Raw genomic sequence first — 15692 nt, 5'->3', positions numbered from 1 at the left:
TTTTGGTTTTTTTTTTTTTTTTATTTAGGTATGAGTATATAACAAAAGTGTTCATTCTAATCTACTACAAATTTATAATAGTATAAAATAGTACGGTTTCGGGTTTATTCGAAAACATTTTTATGCAATATCATATGACATACATTATATAATATATATGCATATGAATTTTTTAAGTTTTAAACAGAAAACTTATCGCGACCCATTCATAAAACTTACGCGACCCAAAACTGGGTCCCGACCCACTGGTTGAAGACCACTGATCTAATAGATAAGTTGATTGACCATGATGTTGAAAATCTTCTTTTCTACAACGTGAGATAGACGTATCGAAAGGTGGTTGCGATAGACTGGGAGGCCATTCGTTCCGGATTTTTTTGTTACGTTACCGATTTAGCAACTAACCGGATCTAGCCATCAACATAATGATCATAAGCGCAACTAGGGGGGTTTAGCCCCCCCAGAATGCCCAAAGCCCCCTCACAATAAATTAGGCAATTGATTTCTAGAATTCAAATAAATAACTCGTCAATACTTTTATTTTCAGAAAAAAAAAAATATTCAAATTTCAGAAAAAAAAAAATTGTTTTTTATTAATTATTTGTTTTATGTTTTATCTTTAGTTGTTTTATATTCTGTGTTGCTGATTTGTATATGGTTAATACGACTATTCAATTTATTAACCAAACGCTGTATCCGTACTGCTAATTTATTTTGTATTACTTAAATTGGTGTAAGATTATCAATAATATAAGGTTATAAGGTCGGCAACCCACAGGCGTTATTTTGCCGCGTAAACAAAATTTACTACGCATTTTAATTCATAGGTACCAACACACGAGCGTTTATTTAGGTACTTACGATATTTACGATATTAACTACTCTTATATTTACTTATTTCATTGATTATATATTAATTATTTAGTATGTTTCATGCAGGGCAGTAGCAACCAAATATTGCGCTCGGGGCGAAACTTCAAAATGTGGCCTTAAGTATTTTAATCTATAAAAAAAAAAACTCACAGAAAACTGAACATTTTTTTGCACGCAATATAAATAATAATTTTTCCTTGTAATTATGTAAGCGTTTGTTAATTTTATTTAAATCAATAACTTATTAAAATATAAATATACATAATAATTATAAGTAGATTCTTGGGTATTACATAATAATATTTATAAATACATAATATTACTTTTACTTATAAGTAATAAGTTATAAGTAACAATTAAATTGAAATGTTTTCATTTTTGTGCCCTGTCAGGAATTGCGCTCGGGGCGTAGTTTCCTCTAGCCCTTCCTCCTCGCTACAGCCCTGTATCTATGTTTCAACTAGACAACATCATGGCAGATGAAAATATTATTTTGTTATGCACATATAGAGCATGTACAAATAATATTGTTGAGACATCAATTATATGTTATATTGTACACATAAGTGCGTATGAATGAGTTATCAGGCTTGATGCTAGATATCGTATTATGCGAATTTAAGGAGAATAATTTGTATTCCGACGGTTTATCTAGTGACTACCAGTGTTATCTGTAATTACACTGGATTCCCGTTGATAACGATAGATACGAACTTTATCAAAATCAAAATTGAAACCGTCATCATTTCAGACAGGCAGCAGCAGCCGATTGCTGTCAACACAAAAATGATCGAACATGACAAAAGATACGTCTTCTGTCTGAATGCAATATATTACACTAATCTAACCTGCCACCCAAAGATCATAATCGATGAGCTAGACGAAAAGTGATATAATCATTCGCTGAATTGCCAAACAGTAGTGTCTACAAGTATATAAGAGGTACACTAGACAATCTTTCAAAGTTAAGGGTGTTAGATATTTCTTATTATTTGGATGTTAGAAACATGAAATATTTAAGCAAAATTACCAATTTACAATGCAATTTTAAGTATATGCTTACAACATTTTTACACAATTTGTTTCTTAGTGTTCTAGATATTTTCCAAAATAATAACAGATCATATGAAAATGAATATACTATATTGGCATCAATTGTTATAAGACTACTACATCTTAAAGCTTAAGATATATCTGGAACAAATTTGGCTGGAAAAGGTAAATTACGTAAGTTGTGGTAGGAGTAATGTTGATTTTAATAATCAAGTTATCAACTATGAATTTGTTAATGATTTATTACAAAATGTTACTTTAAATTGAGCTAAATGCTAAAAAAAAAGTTCTTAGAAATAAATGTTAGAAAATATAAAAAAGAATAATAATTTTGACTTTGATTAGTTTTTGAAAATATAAATTGAAAACTGTTTGATCATAACGATTTTTTATGTGTATTTTATTGATTTTAGGTAGTGCAGCACATTCTATATACAAGTCATTAAGTGTCCAAAAGTCTGATACTCCTGGTTTAAAATATCGAGTTGACTGTCCTTTAGAATTTCTGGATTTATATTTTGCCAAGCATGGTGCTTGTTAATGGAAAAATATTCCTGTGAAAAGAGTATTATTTATTTATCATGTTACAAATTTAAATATTAATTTTTTCATTTTTATTGTAGATAAGGAGTCATTATATTACTGAAAAACTATTAAATGCTGCTGCACTATAGACAAATGAAATTATTTGCTAGACATAATACTTAAATTTACCGTTTGGTTGTGTGGAGACAATGTATACACATTTTTAAATTTCTAGATATAGTATTAGAAATGTTTACTAGATATCTAAAAGATATAGAATTAAATTGATAACATGGTTAGTATTTATTAATTCTTATTTTATAAATTTTATGAATTTATTTTTTTTGTTTAGTGCCACTATTTTCTTAATTTAATTAGTAATTTAAAATTAACTCAACTGCAAGTTTTATAAACTTGAATGTATGAATTCAAATACTTCAAATTGGAATATACATCTTCAATCTTATAAAATAAAAATTGAAAATAAAAGGAAAATGAAAAACTTAAATGATTGTTTTTATAAAAAAAAATCAAGAAATAGTAATTGAATTAATTAATTTTATTTCAAGTTATATTTCATTAAGTACAGAATATTTTGTAACTTTTATAATATTGATATAACATATAATATGTTATAGCTAATAACATGAAATCAACTGACAATATACCAGTTAAATTAAGTTCTACTTTAAACAATAGTACATACACTGAATCTGTACCAAATTGTAGTCTATTTGCATCAAGCTTGCCTTTTATGACTGAACTATCTAGTATTTATAGAACTTAAAATTTAAATTGTATTATTATTTCTTAATTATTATCAAAATATTTAAATTTATGATTATTACAGCTATAAATCATTTCCAATCAACTGAAGACATATGGGTTATATCAAATTTTAGTTTAGAAAATTATGTTTACATTAAATCTGTATCAAGTTACAGTCTAATTAAATCTAGTTTTCTTTCTACAACTGAACTTTCTGGTAATTGCAGAACTTAAAATTAAAATTGTGTTATTATCAAAATATTTAATATATGATTTTTACAACTATAAATCATTTCAGGTCAACTTAAGACAATATGTCCAATATGGTTTGACCTTAATATTTGATCAATATGGTCAAACCCAGTTCTAATTTAGACAATGGTATACAACATAAACGATACGAAGACACTGATATAGTTAAATATCAAACAGGTACAAAAAACTATTGTTGTATACTATATGTATACATATGACATTTAGATTTACATTTAACAATGTTTAATACCAGATAATAATAATTGTTAATATATATATTTTATCAATATAATAATTATTATAAATTATATTTACAGTAATCTACTTATTAAGGACATTTTTTTTAAATTTTTTTTCTGCGTTTTGAATTTCTATGAATTTATTTTATTTAATTTTCAAATCACTCAATATTATCAAAATAATTCTTTTTTTAAACTTTTCACTATTTATGCATTGATTTTGATCTAAAAATATTATTTTTTAGATCAGTGCTTTTCCATCGTATTATTTTTGTGAAACTCCCTAAAAATTAAATGACAACAAATTTTTTAGTAAATTATTTATTTACTAATTTGTTAAAATATTGACTAAAAATATCAACAAAATTTTGATTCGTCGTTATTAATAATTTATTAATATTAAATGAAAATGTCTAAAATGATGAAGTATGATATTATAAATTTATAACTTTTTAAAGGGTATATTTTGATAACTTTTAATTTATATGAATCCAATTATGTACTTATAAAGTCATAATTGCACTTTTATTTAATTTTATTTAATATTATGTTATAACTAGTTAATTATATTTAAATTTTATATTTTATGATTTGTTTTATTATTTTATAATTAGTAAATTTAGTAAATACTTTACATGTATAATAAATATTAATATTACATTTTGTTTGCTTTATTGACAGATAATGAATTAAACATTTAATTTGATAATAATCCAGAAAAATTGACTATAGTGAAAAATCTATGTTATGAAATAGTTTCAAATATTTTTCAATGGGGACTTTGTCTACCTCGTTTAGAAGACTTCCAAAAAAGAAATTAAACAAAAAAAAAATGGTCACTCATTTACTACAAGTTTTTACAAAAAAATATTTCCTGATGGTTCAGTGAATAGAAGAGATTGGATATCATATCCAAAAATCATATGTTTTGTATACTTTACATTTAATTTTCTGGAAATGGATAGCAAATGCCTCAGAGAGCTTAGGCCATGAATGGATTCAATTCTGGTCTACAAGTTATCAAAGTATTATTAATCACAAAACATCATATTCACATATCTTCTCATCATTACAATACAAATTTAGATAATATACACTACCATTAACTCCAGGTTGACTAATAAAAAAAAAGATGTTCTTATAAATAAAGAAATCATTAATCATTTGATTGATATAACACTGTTTTTAGCTCACACAATTTAGTATTTAGTGTATAATTAAAATTGATAATCCAATCTATGTGGACATTTTAAAGACTTATGTTATTTATTATCTAAAAGTTCTTCTGTACTAGCCAATTATTGTTAACAACTTGAATATGTGGGAAAAATAAAAATATTAAACATTCATTTATTTCATATTGTTGTCAAAATTAGTTAATAGATTCTATAATATTATTTAAAAAATTAGAAATTGTTTACAGAATAAAAAAAAGTTAGAGCTTCTAAAGCTTTTTTAGCATTAATCTTAAGCATCGAACAAAATGTCTGATGTAAATTAATATTTAAGTAATATTCTAAATCATTTTGAGTTTTAAACTTTTACCCAAGGAATGCATAAGAAAAAAGAATATGTCTGATGAAGGATGTGAAGATAATTCACTGTCTAGTCAAATGGATGTATTCCTTATAAATAATATATTTTATGACATTACATACAGTTATTTCAGAAATAAAACAATGCTTTTATGACCACAGAGAAAATATAAATACAAATTAAACAGATCTTTTTAAAGATTTATCTCTTCTAACAAAAAAAAGAATTATTCAAATTAAAGAAATATAATAGTAATAGTAGTAGTAGAAAGTATACAGTATACAAAATGAATTTTTCGTTTTCAGAAGTATATATAAAAATATTGTGGACACTAATAAACTCAAGAAGAATATAAAACTTTTGTAGGATGCTTTGAACAATTTATGAAAGTTGATGAGTTGCCAGATTTACTTCACAAGCATGATAATATAAATTTTGATAGTAAATTAAATTTAAATACTAAAGATGAAAACTACGAAGAACGATCTTTAAAAAAAAATATTGAAAATAATGGGATTTTTTTCTAATTTTAGATAAGTATATTGAATATTGAATTCAATTAAATTATTCTTTGAAAATTTAGGATTCAATATTAAATCCAACTATACTATTATTTTATTATATTATTATTTTTTTTTCAGAATGTTTATCATAAAAAAATCCTCAGTTTTTATTTCCTAACTTATATATATTAATGAAAATTACACTACCATTATCTGTGGGAAGCATTTCAACTGAAAGAAGTGAGAATTATTAAAAATGGATTTTGTTCCGATATGATAGAAAATATATTAGAAAACAATGATAATATTATGTGAAAATAATATAGCAATAAATTATAATAAAATAATTAATAACTCTTAAAAAAAATTGTGATTATTTTTAATGCCTTACATTGAATGCTTATACTTTTATTATAATATATTGAATTAAATTTTAGTAATCGCTTTTCAATTATCATCTAATATATGTATAAATAATAATATTCTTTAATTTTTCAGATCACAAAATATTGAATTAGGTATTGTACAAGTAGAATTAATGATGTATTTTGTATAGTATAGACGTATGGTAGAGGTATATTATTTAATATTTATTTCTCTAGTAAATCTTAAATAAAAATAGTTAAGTTCAAATGCTCACCTTGAATGAGCTTGCAATCACATCCAAATAATAGCCTCAAGTCATACTTGGCTAATAACATTTATAAGTTTGTAAATGTTTGGTAAACCTGTTGTTATTTGAGTGTTAGGTGGTCAATTATATCTACTACACTAGAGAGTGGGAAATGTTAGGGCGCTATTGTTGTACGGTAACAAAACAAATAAGCAAACTGATATTACGTGTAGTTAAACGGATCTACTCAATTGTATTTTAAAGATACCACTCTCTTCCATGACTAGGTACATACCAAATGGCTATATATTATGACATTATTATACAACACGTATAAATAAGAGTATTTAAGTTTTCAGAAAAGTATGAGCAATTATTTTTTGACTTAATAGACTATTTAGTTATGAAAATAATGAGTATTACATTAGATACTGTTGCGCAGGTTTGGTGATATTTATTTTAATGGGAGTCTACACTCAAGTATTTACAATTTAATCAAAGTTAACAAATAATTTCAGATAGGAAAAGTTTTAAGATTCAACAAGACTTATTAAGTATAATTAAAATTATTTTGTTTTATAAATAATTATATGCATTTTTGTTTGTTGTAGAATTTACTATCAAACTTTTAGGAGGACGACACGCGCATTTCTGTTGTCATTTTAATTTTTTAAAGAGTTATGAGTGTGTTAAATATTATAGCTAAAAAAAAAACTCATAAATCGCTTAAAAATTGAAATATCGGATAAACCGACCAACAAAACACAGATATGTTCTTTCCATAGAGTATAATTATAGGTTAGTTTACCCTGATATTAAAGCTAATATCACTACTTTTGAACTGGAAGTAAATTTGCTATGTTGTATGTTTGTCAGACGGGGACAACTCAAGCGGGAGGATATCCTCTTGTGGAAATGTAACAGAAAGTACATATTCGCATAACTACATAAACGCATGAACGCGCATACACACATAAACATACATGAGCACGTAAACTCATAATTCTGAGGTCAAGGAAAAAATTGCCAATCTAAAAATCAATCGAACATAAGGGAAACAACAATACACACGATTGATTAGCATTAATAGATATGGACTGTAATTACATTCAAAGAATTTATCCACATCTCCGGTAGTACAAAATCAAATACTATATAAAGGTGCGGTTACATTACGGCCGCGAACGCGAACGAACGCGAATTCGGCTTACTAACGATTAAGTGTAAACAGTACGCCGAACGCGAACGAACGGCCATTTGTACCATTCGTTCGCCTTCGGAGCGGTTCGATCAAAATAAATGACATTCAGTGTGAACGTGATTCGGCCCGTCACAACCGATTCGCTTGTGTTCACATTTATACTAAACAGTATTTTGAAACTCAAATTCCGAGCGAAGGCAAGCGAATGCTGACGAATGCTGAAAAATGAACACGAACGAATAGTCTGCACGGTGGGGCCGAATCTGCGTTCGTGTTCATTCGCGTTCGCGGCCGTAATGTAAACGCACCTTAAGATGTAAAGACGTTATGATTTATATACAGATATATTGTATATATCTATGGATTTATATCATACGTATAACTTGATAACTCAAATATCGTTTAAGCTTTTTTTTTCGATGTTGGCATCGAATAGTTGGCAATACCACTTATGTATAAACGATTTTTTGCTAATCTTTTATCAATATTATGCTGCAAACCACATGTTTTTTAGTTGCAGTCACGGCTCATGATATTTCTTAAGGTATATCTTAAACCATGGTTGCAGTATCGCACATTGATGTGAGGTTTATATGTTCGGCCGCTAAAATATAACAACAGGTTACAGAACAGGTGATTCATATTGATTGTTGTTCGTAGACGTTCATGTTTCATTTATTAAAGTTCACAATTTATCATATCAGTAGTCCGTGGGAATCGCACAAATTGTTTAGTTCAACTGAAACGTGATGGTTTAGTATACTAAATGCTTTCCGTAATGAAGCCATCTTTACTGTCTGAATGCTGAGTATCGTAAGTTACGAGTTGTTCTAATCATCCACATAACGCGAAAGATCAAATTTGACTAGTCCGAGCTGTGTAAGGTTATTTCCACTATGGACCCTACTGAGCCCACCAGTATGCCAATCGAGTTCAGACATAAAGAAAAATGCATTCCTGAATCACTGTTATGTTTATGTTTAAAGTATGTTGTGCATAATTTAAAAATAATTTGCTTAGAGACACCGGAAGCTTATACATTGCACGAAAAACTAATCTTACCTGAACAAATATGTGATAAACTTATTGAAATGTATCAGAGCAATGGTTTTGAGTTTTCGGATAATTTTGCACATCTGTTTAAAGACACAACCAGGACAAGATTGAGTTCAGTGCACTTAAATAATTCAAAATTAGTGACAGATGTTGGATTGGAATACCTGTTACGCCATGACTTGAAAAAAATCACACTTACAAACTGTCCAAAAATCTCACACAAGGCTTACACAAATATGTTTGAACGTGATTCCAACCTGTCCTCTATAACTATTCGTCCAAATAAAAAAATAACTCCATATTACGATTTCTCAAGCTGTTTACAGACTTCAGAAATAACAAACAGTAAGAAGGCACCAAATTTAAAACATTTAGTATTAGAATCAGTTGATAAATCGCCAGAGAGTATTGACAATAAGTATATAAGTGCAACGCTAGACAATCTTTCACAGCTAAGGATATTAGATCTTACTTATTGTTCAGGTGTTGGAAGTCTGCAATATTTGAGCAAACTTACCAGTATACGATCATTGATACTTTTTGACGTGGATAATTTACAAGAGAATAATGCAATTTCAAGTATATGTTCACTAAAATCTCTTGTGTAAGTTTTATATGGCTTGATAAAAAAATTAATGCTTACAATATTTTTACACAATTTTTTTTCTAGTGATTTAGATATTTCCCAAAATCATGAAAGATTTTATGAAAATGAAGATACTGTTTTGGCACAAATTGTTATAAGCCTTCCAAATCTTAAAGCTTTAGATATATCTGGAACAAATTTGGCTGGAAAAGGTAAATTATTTGAGTTATGGTAGGAGTAATGTTGATTTCAATAAATTTGTTTATAATAAATGTGTATAAAAATCTTCCATCTAAATATTAAGATATGTTATATACAGCGGTCAGCATTTTTTTTTTTTTTTGTTCTTATTCTAATTGCACTTTGTTAGAAATATAAAGATTTTATATTGGATTCAGTATATTTCTTTTGAAAAAAATTTAGCGTTTTCATTTATAAAAAATTATGTTTCTGTTACTATTTTAGTATCAACTTTACAAGTTGAGTAACTATATATTATATATATTATATCATATGATTTGATTGATGCTTTACTTACATTTGAGTTTAATTATTAAGTATAAATATAATAATATTTAATTATTATATATAAATATAAACTCAATAAATGTGTAAGAAGGTCAATTATTTATTAATTCCTTAACTTTTATAAATTATTGCAGTTGACAAAATCATTAATATAATTTAATCAATATATGATTTTATCTTAGTTCTGAACAAACTAAATATATTTAAAATGAAGTTTATTATTTTATGCCTCAAATAATTAGTAAGCTCAATATTTTAAAATTATCTTGATAAGTATAATTACATAACTGACAACAAAATCATTATTACAACACTCTCTTGGTTAACATTAATTTTTATAAATTTGATGGAGAAATTATTAAATATTTAGAAATAATTAGTATTTCATATTGATTTTTCTATTATTTGAAAAAAAAAAAAGGACACTAAAGAAAAATGAGTGAAAAACCAACTTATAATAAACAGTAATAAAAATGTTTAGAAATAAATTTCAAAACTTTTATAAATGTATAATGATTTTGATCCTGATTAGTTATTTGCAAATATAAATTGAATATTGTAAGATTTTTATAATTGTTCTTTTGTATTTTATTAAATTTAGGTAGATCATTAAATTCTATGTACGAGTCATTAAGTGGCAAAAAGTCTGATATTCCTGGTTTAGAATATCGAGTTGACAATCCCTTAGAATTTCTGGGTTTATATGGTACCAAGCATGGTGCTTGTCATCGGAAAAATATTCCTGCGAAAAGAGTATTATTTATTTATCATATCATAAATTTTAATATAATTATTTTTATTTTTATTGTAGATAAGTGGTAATGCTAATGAAGAACAATTATTTAACGCTGCTAGTTCATCCATGGGTAAATTACGATTTATGAAAAATATTATATTTGATTTTCACCGAATATTCATGAAACAACAATGCACAAAAATTGATCAAGCTTCAGATATAGTATTGGAAATTCTTGATAGATTTGTTGATGATAAAATAATTCAATTATGTGGATGGTTTGTATTAATTAATTGTTATTTAATTGATTATAAAGAATAATTTTAAATTTTTTAGTGCTACTGTTTACTGCATATTGAGAAATAAGGATCTACCATTCTTAAATGATACAACAGTTAAACGACGAATTGTAACCGCTTTATTAACTGCAATAAATGAAAACCCCCAATATACACCATACATATTACGCAATGTGTGTTTATCTTTATTTGAAATGAGGATACCTCAAGATGTGGTAATTATCATTTTTAGAAAAAAATCTACAGTATATTTTTCAAATACAAATTTATAACTTTACACACTAATCTGTAACTGAAACCAACGTTAGTCTCTTTTATTAAATATATATGTCTAAATATTTATAAATATTATTTTTATCATATGTTTTAATACATATTTTAAGCAAGTTACTTTGAATTTTGATTAGGAATTAAACTTTTTTAGTGGTTGATCATAACTCTATCATTAGACTTTCATTAGATATTTTAATCGCTTTATAACCTAAACAGATTGCTTATACATTTAATAACATTTTTATAGTGTATATGTTATTATTTCATTAATTTTTTAAATTTAGTAAAAGAACTTTATTTTTGCTTTTGGATATTAAATTCAATAAAGAAATAAATAGTATTTTAGTATAATTTATATGTTTTATATGTTTATAAATGTTATAAATATTTGAGTCTAAATATTTTCTTACTAAAATATTTGTTGAGTATATTTACAAACATAAACTTAAGTTTTCACGGTTAATCTTAATGTAAAAAAAATAAATAAATACAATAGTGCAGTGGTGTTTTTTTCAAACTTTTTTGTAATGTGACTTTTTTATTATAAAATTATTGTGATGATGTTGACATTTTTTTTAGTATCAAAATCGTTAAAAAAATAGGGAATTATTTTCCTAAACTATAGGATGTTTCCAAAGGAACGCAGGATTTAAATTTTTTATAAATTAAATTTATTTCTTTTAAAAAAAACATAACAAATATATCATTTTCTTCTGGAGAAGTTAAGGTTTAACAGTGAAAAATAATATCGGGCATATGACTTTCCCTACTAGCCTACAAGCGATTATTATTTTCATTAAATTTACCATCACTGGATAATACATTGCCCCATCAAGTTTGTTGAGGGTACGACAAATTTCTTGCTTAAGTTACAAGACATTTCGAACTTTGTTCTGGTAAACTCGTGACTTGGTATATTCCTATAAGAATAAATCACACAGTGTCAAGTTGCAAGATCGAGGTTTGTTATGTTTTTTTAAAAGAAATAAATTTAATTTATAGCAGATTTAAATTCTGTTTTCTTTTTGAAACACCCTATATAATAAAATTAAATTGTTATACATAAATATTTCACGATATCCATAATATATTTAAGACGCACAGTTTGATAAGAACTTTATTATCTAAAACTACGAGGTAACTATTTCATAAATGTATAGACTTATAATCTGAAAGTATTGAGTACCTTGATATTTATATTTTTAATTATAATTATAATACTAGTATACAAATATCACTAATGATTAATGTTATATTGATAGTTAATTTTAATTTTTTGATATTTAAAGCATTTATATTATTGACATTTTTTGTCATTTGTGTCCGAGTATAAATCTTTCCATAATAATAAAAACTATGATATTCCAATTTTAGATGTTCGAGTTTAATCGTTTATCAAAAATTTTGCTTAATTTCATATTTACTCCATATTATGATGCCCATGATCATGGATTTCATATGATAAATTCTCTTGTATCTGAAGCAAATAAAGAGCAAAAAAATGAAATTGGTGATGCTGGTGCTATAAAAGTAATTAAAAATAATTGAACTGTATTAATGTATTAATGTTAAATATTTTTAAATTTTTTATGCATAGATTATGATAGGAGTCGTAAAACAATATCTTAATAGAAGACAATGCAATTGTGAACTTGTAGGAGCTTGGTCAACAATGCAGAATATAACAGCTGAATCTCCGAAAAATTGTGAAAGATTTATGAATGAAAATGGTTTGAAATATTTAATAAAGTGTTTGAAGGTAGAAGTTATAACTTTTTAGTATACTATTATTTTAACTAAAAATATTGTTTGATTTAGTCTTTTCCACATGAAAGTATACTGAAATGGCATATGTTTAGATTGTTAAATAATGTTGCACAAGTAAAAAATCTTAGGCCTAGATTAATGAAAACTTATTATGTAAAAACAATTTCACGGTTTTTATTTTCATTTGACTATGATATGGAGGTATATATATATACGTAAATGTACATACCAATTGAATCTAAAATGAGACTATATATTTTAATTAGATTAGTTATAATGCTGTTGGAATTATCGCATATTTGGCATCAGATGGTCGTAAAGCATGGACTATTAGAACACCATTTAGATATAGAATATTATATCGTATGAAAATAGCCATTCAAAATTGGAATCTTGATGTTGATCTAGATGTCAACTATTGTTCCTTTGAATCAATATTAGAACTTGCACAAATTCGGCACACACCTCATTGTATTTATTTTGCAGTATGGACTTTAGCAAATCTTACCAAAAAATTCCGTAAGTATATTAATGGTTTTAATAAGTATCATAAAATATTTATAAATATAATTTATTAAGTAAGAAATGTATTATTAATGCATAAGATTAAAATAGTCAAATTATAGTTTTCTTTATTTAATTCGTAGTATTTGGAAAAACTAAACCAGCGATACTCACTATGTGGTCCTCTAACAAATCTTGTGCAGTCCCCTCTATAACTAAATTTATATTTTAAAGTTATAAATTCAGTAGAGTAAATAAAATAAAAGATGTATTATTTGGTTTGGTGTAATATTATAAACAATACATTTTATTTATAATACATAATTATTTTTGTTTATTTTATAATTTCTACTTTTATTGAATTTTTAATATTATTATAAATATAGGAAATAGGTACTATTCTAATAAATGTAATAATTTTTATGAACTATTAATTGTTTGTAACATAATAATTATAAATTATTACGTTATAGTTAATTTATGAATAATTTATAAATGTTTAAATATTTTAATTACCATTAAAAATATATTTATGTCCACAAGTTATTTTCAAATTATTATTTGGTCCTTTTTAAAATCCTAGTGAGGACCACTGTTCTAAATGCTTGTAAAATTATTAAATTGTATATTTTTATTTTATAGTAACAAATGAGAATAACTCATGAATATTCATAAAAATATTGATTTTGTATAATATAAATATGTATTTATTTCAGCTCAAAAGTACTGTTCAATTGTAATTGCTGAAGGAGGCTTGAAAATTATAAAAGAATTACTCAAAGACTATCATATACTTAATCCCAATTATCTATCTGGAGTTATTTATAGTTTAGCTCAAACAGTTATAAAACAATGCTTGATGTACCAATACATTAAAAATACTGTTGAAGAATCATCCAAGTGAAATATTTGAGGTTCTTATATACAATTATACAATTCAGTATCATTGTGATATTTTTCTTTCCTATTAATAAAAAGTAAATTGAAAAAATTATTGAATATTGCATTATTACTTAATGAATTACAAACATATTATTTTGAGTAAATATTTTATATGGTTTGTACGCCTTTTAAATTCATACCAAAATACTATATTTCGATAGATAGCACCCCAATCGAAAGTTTTATGCAAGTTATGAAAGTTATACGCCGTGATAGCTACAGCGCCGCCCTACCTCATTAGGTTACAATACAATATGATTCTGAGTGAAAAATAACGTATTGTGATGATAATTTGCTGTTTATAAAAATTAAAAATAGAAAAATAATGATAGGTAAATGATAAAATATGCCGTTTTACTATCTCGATACAAAAAAGTGTTATTATATTTTATTGTATGGGTGATTTTAAAACGGGGCATTTTAGTGTCCCAAAGAGAGTTGTCGGAACAACGAGACATTAAATTAAAAAACGGGGTCTGGAACTCTACTTATGAACAAAACTACTATATATTAATTAACTATACTATTAAGCATGTATTACTTAGTCATTTTGGATCAAGTTTACATTACAATACAGTTTAGGATTCAATAATGTCCATTAATAAATAGAAGTAATAAATTAATATAATTTATAATATAAAATAAATATATAGACATGATATTATTAAATTATGAGTCATAATTGATTAGTAGTTATCATTCTGTTTTGCATGTGGTGTGTATGTTTTATCAGCTGCATCACTACCATCTGTATTTTCATCTAAAATTATTAAACATTATTATTAGTTTAAATTGAAAATACGTTCTTTATAATAAATTAATATGTATTTTAATAATACAAACCGCATTTTTCTGAAAATTTAGGTAGATCAATTGTTTTTTTTATGGAATGCACTTTTTTTTTAATCAGTCTGCAGTTTATAGTGAAGGTCTGATATTCCTTGTGCTTTTGCAGCTTTATCTCTAGCATCTCTTAATGATTATAAAATATTAATATATAACTATATATAGTTTGGTAACCCAGTATCTTTAAATATGTACCTAATTAGCTAATAATCATAAACAAATTTAAAAATGATATGGATTATAGTAATATATTACCTATAGGATTTTCTGTGAGTAATTTCCTAGCACTAAAATAATCAAACTCCAAGTTATTAGCTGCTAACCGCTTTTTAATTAACTTGCTTTTATTTTCTATATACATTTTGGGCCATGCAAATTTTCCATTTTTATACCAATGGCTTGGCACAGCGGCCATAGAATTATCATTTTTGAAAATAATAATGGAGCATATCTGAAATAATGAATAGGTATAAAAAAGTTACTATAATAAAGTTTTTATTATATATAAATATGCTTACTATAAATTAGAATAGTGTTATTTATTAATATAGGCTCAAAAATATTTACAATAGGTAAACATGTACTGCTG

At 25.4% G+C, this 15692-nt stretch overlaps 2 protein-coding genes across 3 annotated transcripts; both read left to right on the top strand.

Moving 5' to 3' along the window:
- The first annotated feature begins 1345 nt into the window (after positions 1 to 1345).
- Positions 1346 to 4901, top strand: LOC112685303. The gene is made up of 6 exons (XM_025557143.1): positions 1346 to 1388; positions 2340 to 2462; positions 3090 to 3221; positions 3302 to 3436; positions 3518 to 3651; positions 4395 to 4901. Exons 1-5 carry the CDS (start codon positions 1346 to 1348, stop codon positions 3562 to 3564), a joined length of 480 nt encoding a protein of 159 aa, XP_025412928.1. The 3' UTR covers positions 3565 to 3651; positions 4395 to 4901.
- A 3184-nt stretch (positions 4902 to 8085) lies between these two features.
- LOC112685280 (protein zer-1 homolog) lies at positions 8086 to 14242 on the top strand. 2 transcript variants are annotated; one of them, XM_025557122.1, is made up of 11 exons: positions 8086 to 8199; positions 8271 to 9226; positions 9293 to 9420; positions 10338 to 10489; positions 10548 to 10750; positions 10809 to 10986; positions 12419 to 12574; positions 12642 to 12803; positions 12863 to 13012; positions 13078 to 13330; positions 14032 to 14242. In XM_025557122.1, the coding sequence occupies exons 2-11, from the start codon at positions 8463 to 8465 to the stop codon at positions 14217 to 14219; spliced, it is 2334 nt and encodes a 777-aa protein (XP_025412907.1). In that variant the 5' UTR covers positions 8086 to 8199; positions 8271 to 8462; the 3' UTR covers positions 14220 to 14242. The 2 variants fall into 2 exon arrangements, with proteins under 2 accessions (XP_025412907.1, XP_025412906.1); XM_025557121.1 differs by having other exon boundaries at positions 8086 to 9226.
- Positions 14243 to 15692: the final 1450 nt, after the last annotated feature.

The sequence above is a fragment of the Sipha flava genome, unplaced genomic scaffold (genome assembly GCF_003268045.1).
Source record: "Sipha flava isolate LNK unplaced genomic scaffold, YSA_version1 272_pilon_pilon, whole genome shotgun sequence".
NCBI lineage: Eukaryota > Metazoa > Arthropoda > Insecta > Hemiptera > Aphididae > Sipha > Sipha flava.
This window is presented reverse-complemented; position numbering and strand designations above follow the sequence as displayed.

Excerpts from the sequence above, each read along its gene's own strand:
- LOC112685280 (XM_025557122.1), top strand. The coding sequence starts at position 8,463 with ATGGACCCTACTGAGCCCACCAGTATGCCAATCGAGTTCAGACATAAA. Across the intron at positions 10,751-10,808 it reads ATAATTCAATTATGTGGATG|TGCTACTGTTTACTGCATAT; the intron begins GTTTGTATTAAT and ends TAAATTTTTTAG. Across the intron at positions 10,987-12,418 it reads TGAGGATACCTCAAGATGTG|ATGTTCGAGTTTAATCGTTT; the intron begins GTAATTATCATT and ends TTCCAATTTTAG.
- LOC112685303 (XM_025557143.1), top strand. The coding sequence starts at position 1,346 with ATGGCAGATGAAAATATTATTTTGTTATGCACATATAGAGCAT. Across the intron at positions 1,389-2,339 it reads GTTATGCACATATAGAGCAT|GTAGTGCAGCACATTCTATA; the intron begins GTACAAATAATA and ends TATTGATTTTAG. Across the intron at positions 3,222-3,301 it reads TTTTATGACTGAACTATCTA|CTATAAATCATTTCCAATCA; the intron begins GTATTTATAGAA and ends TGATTATTACAG.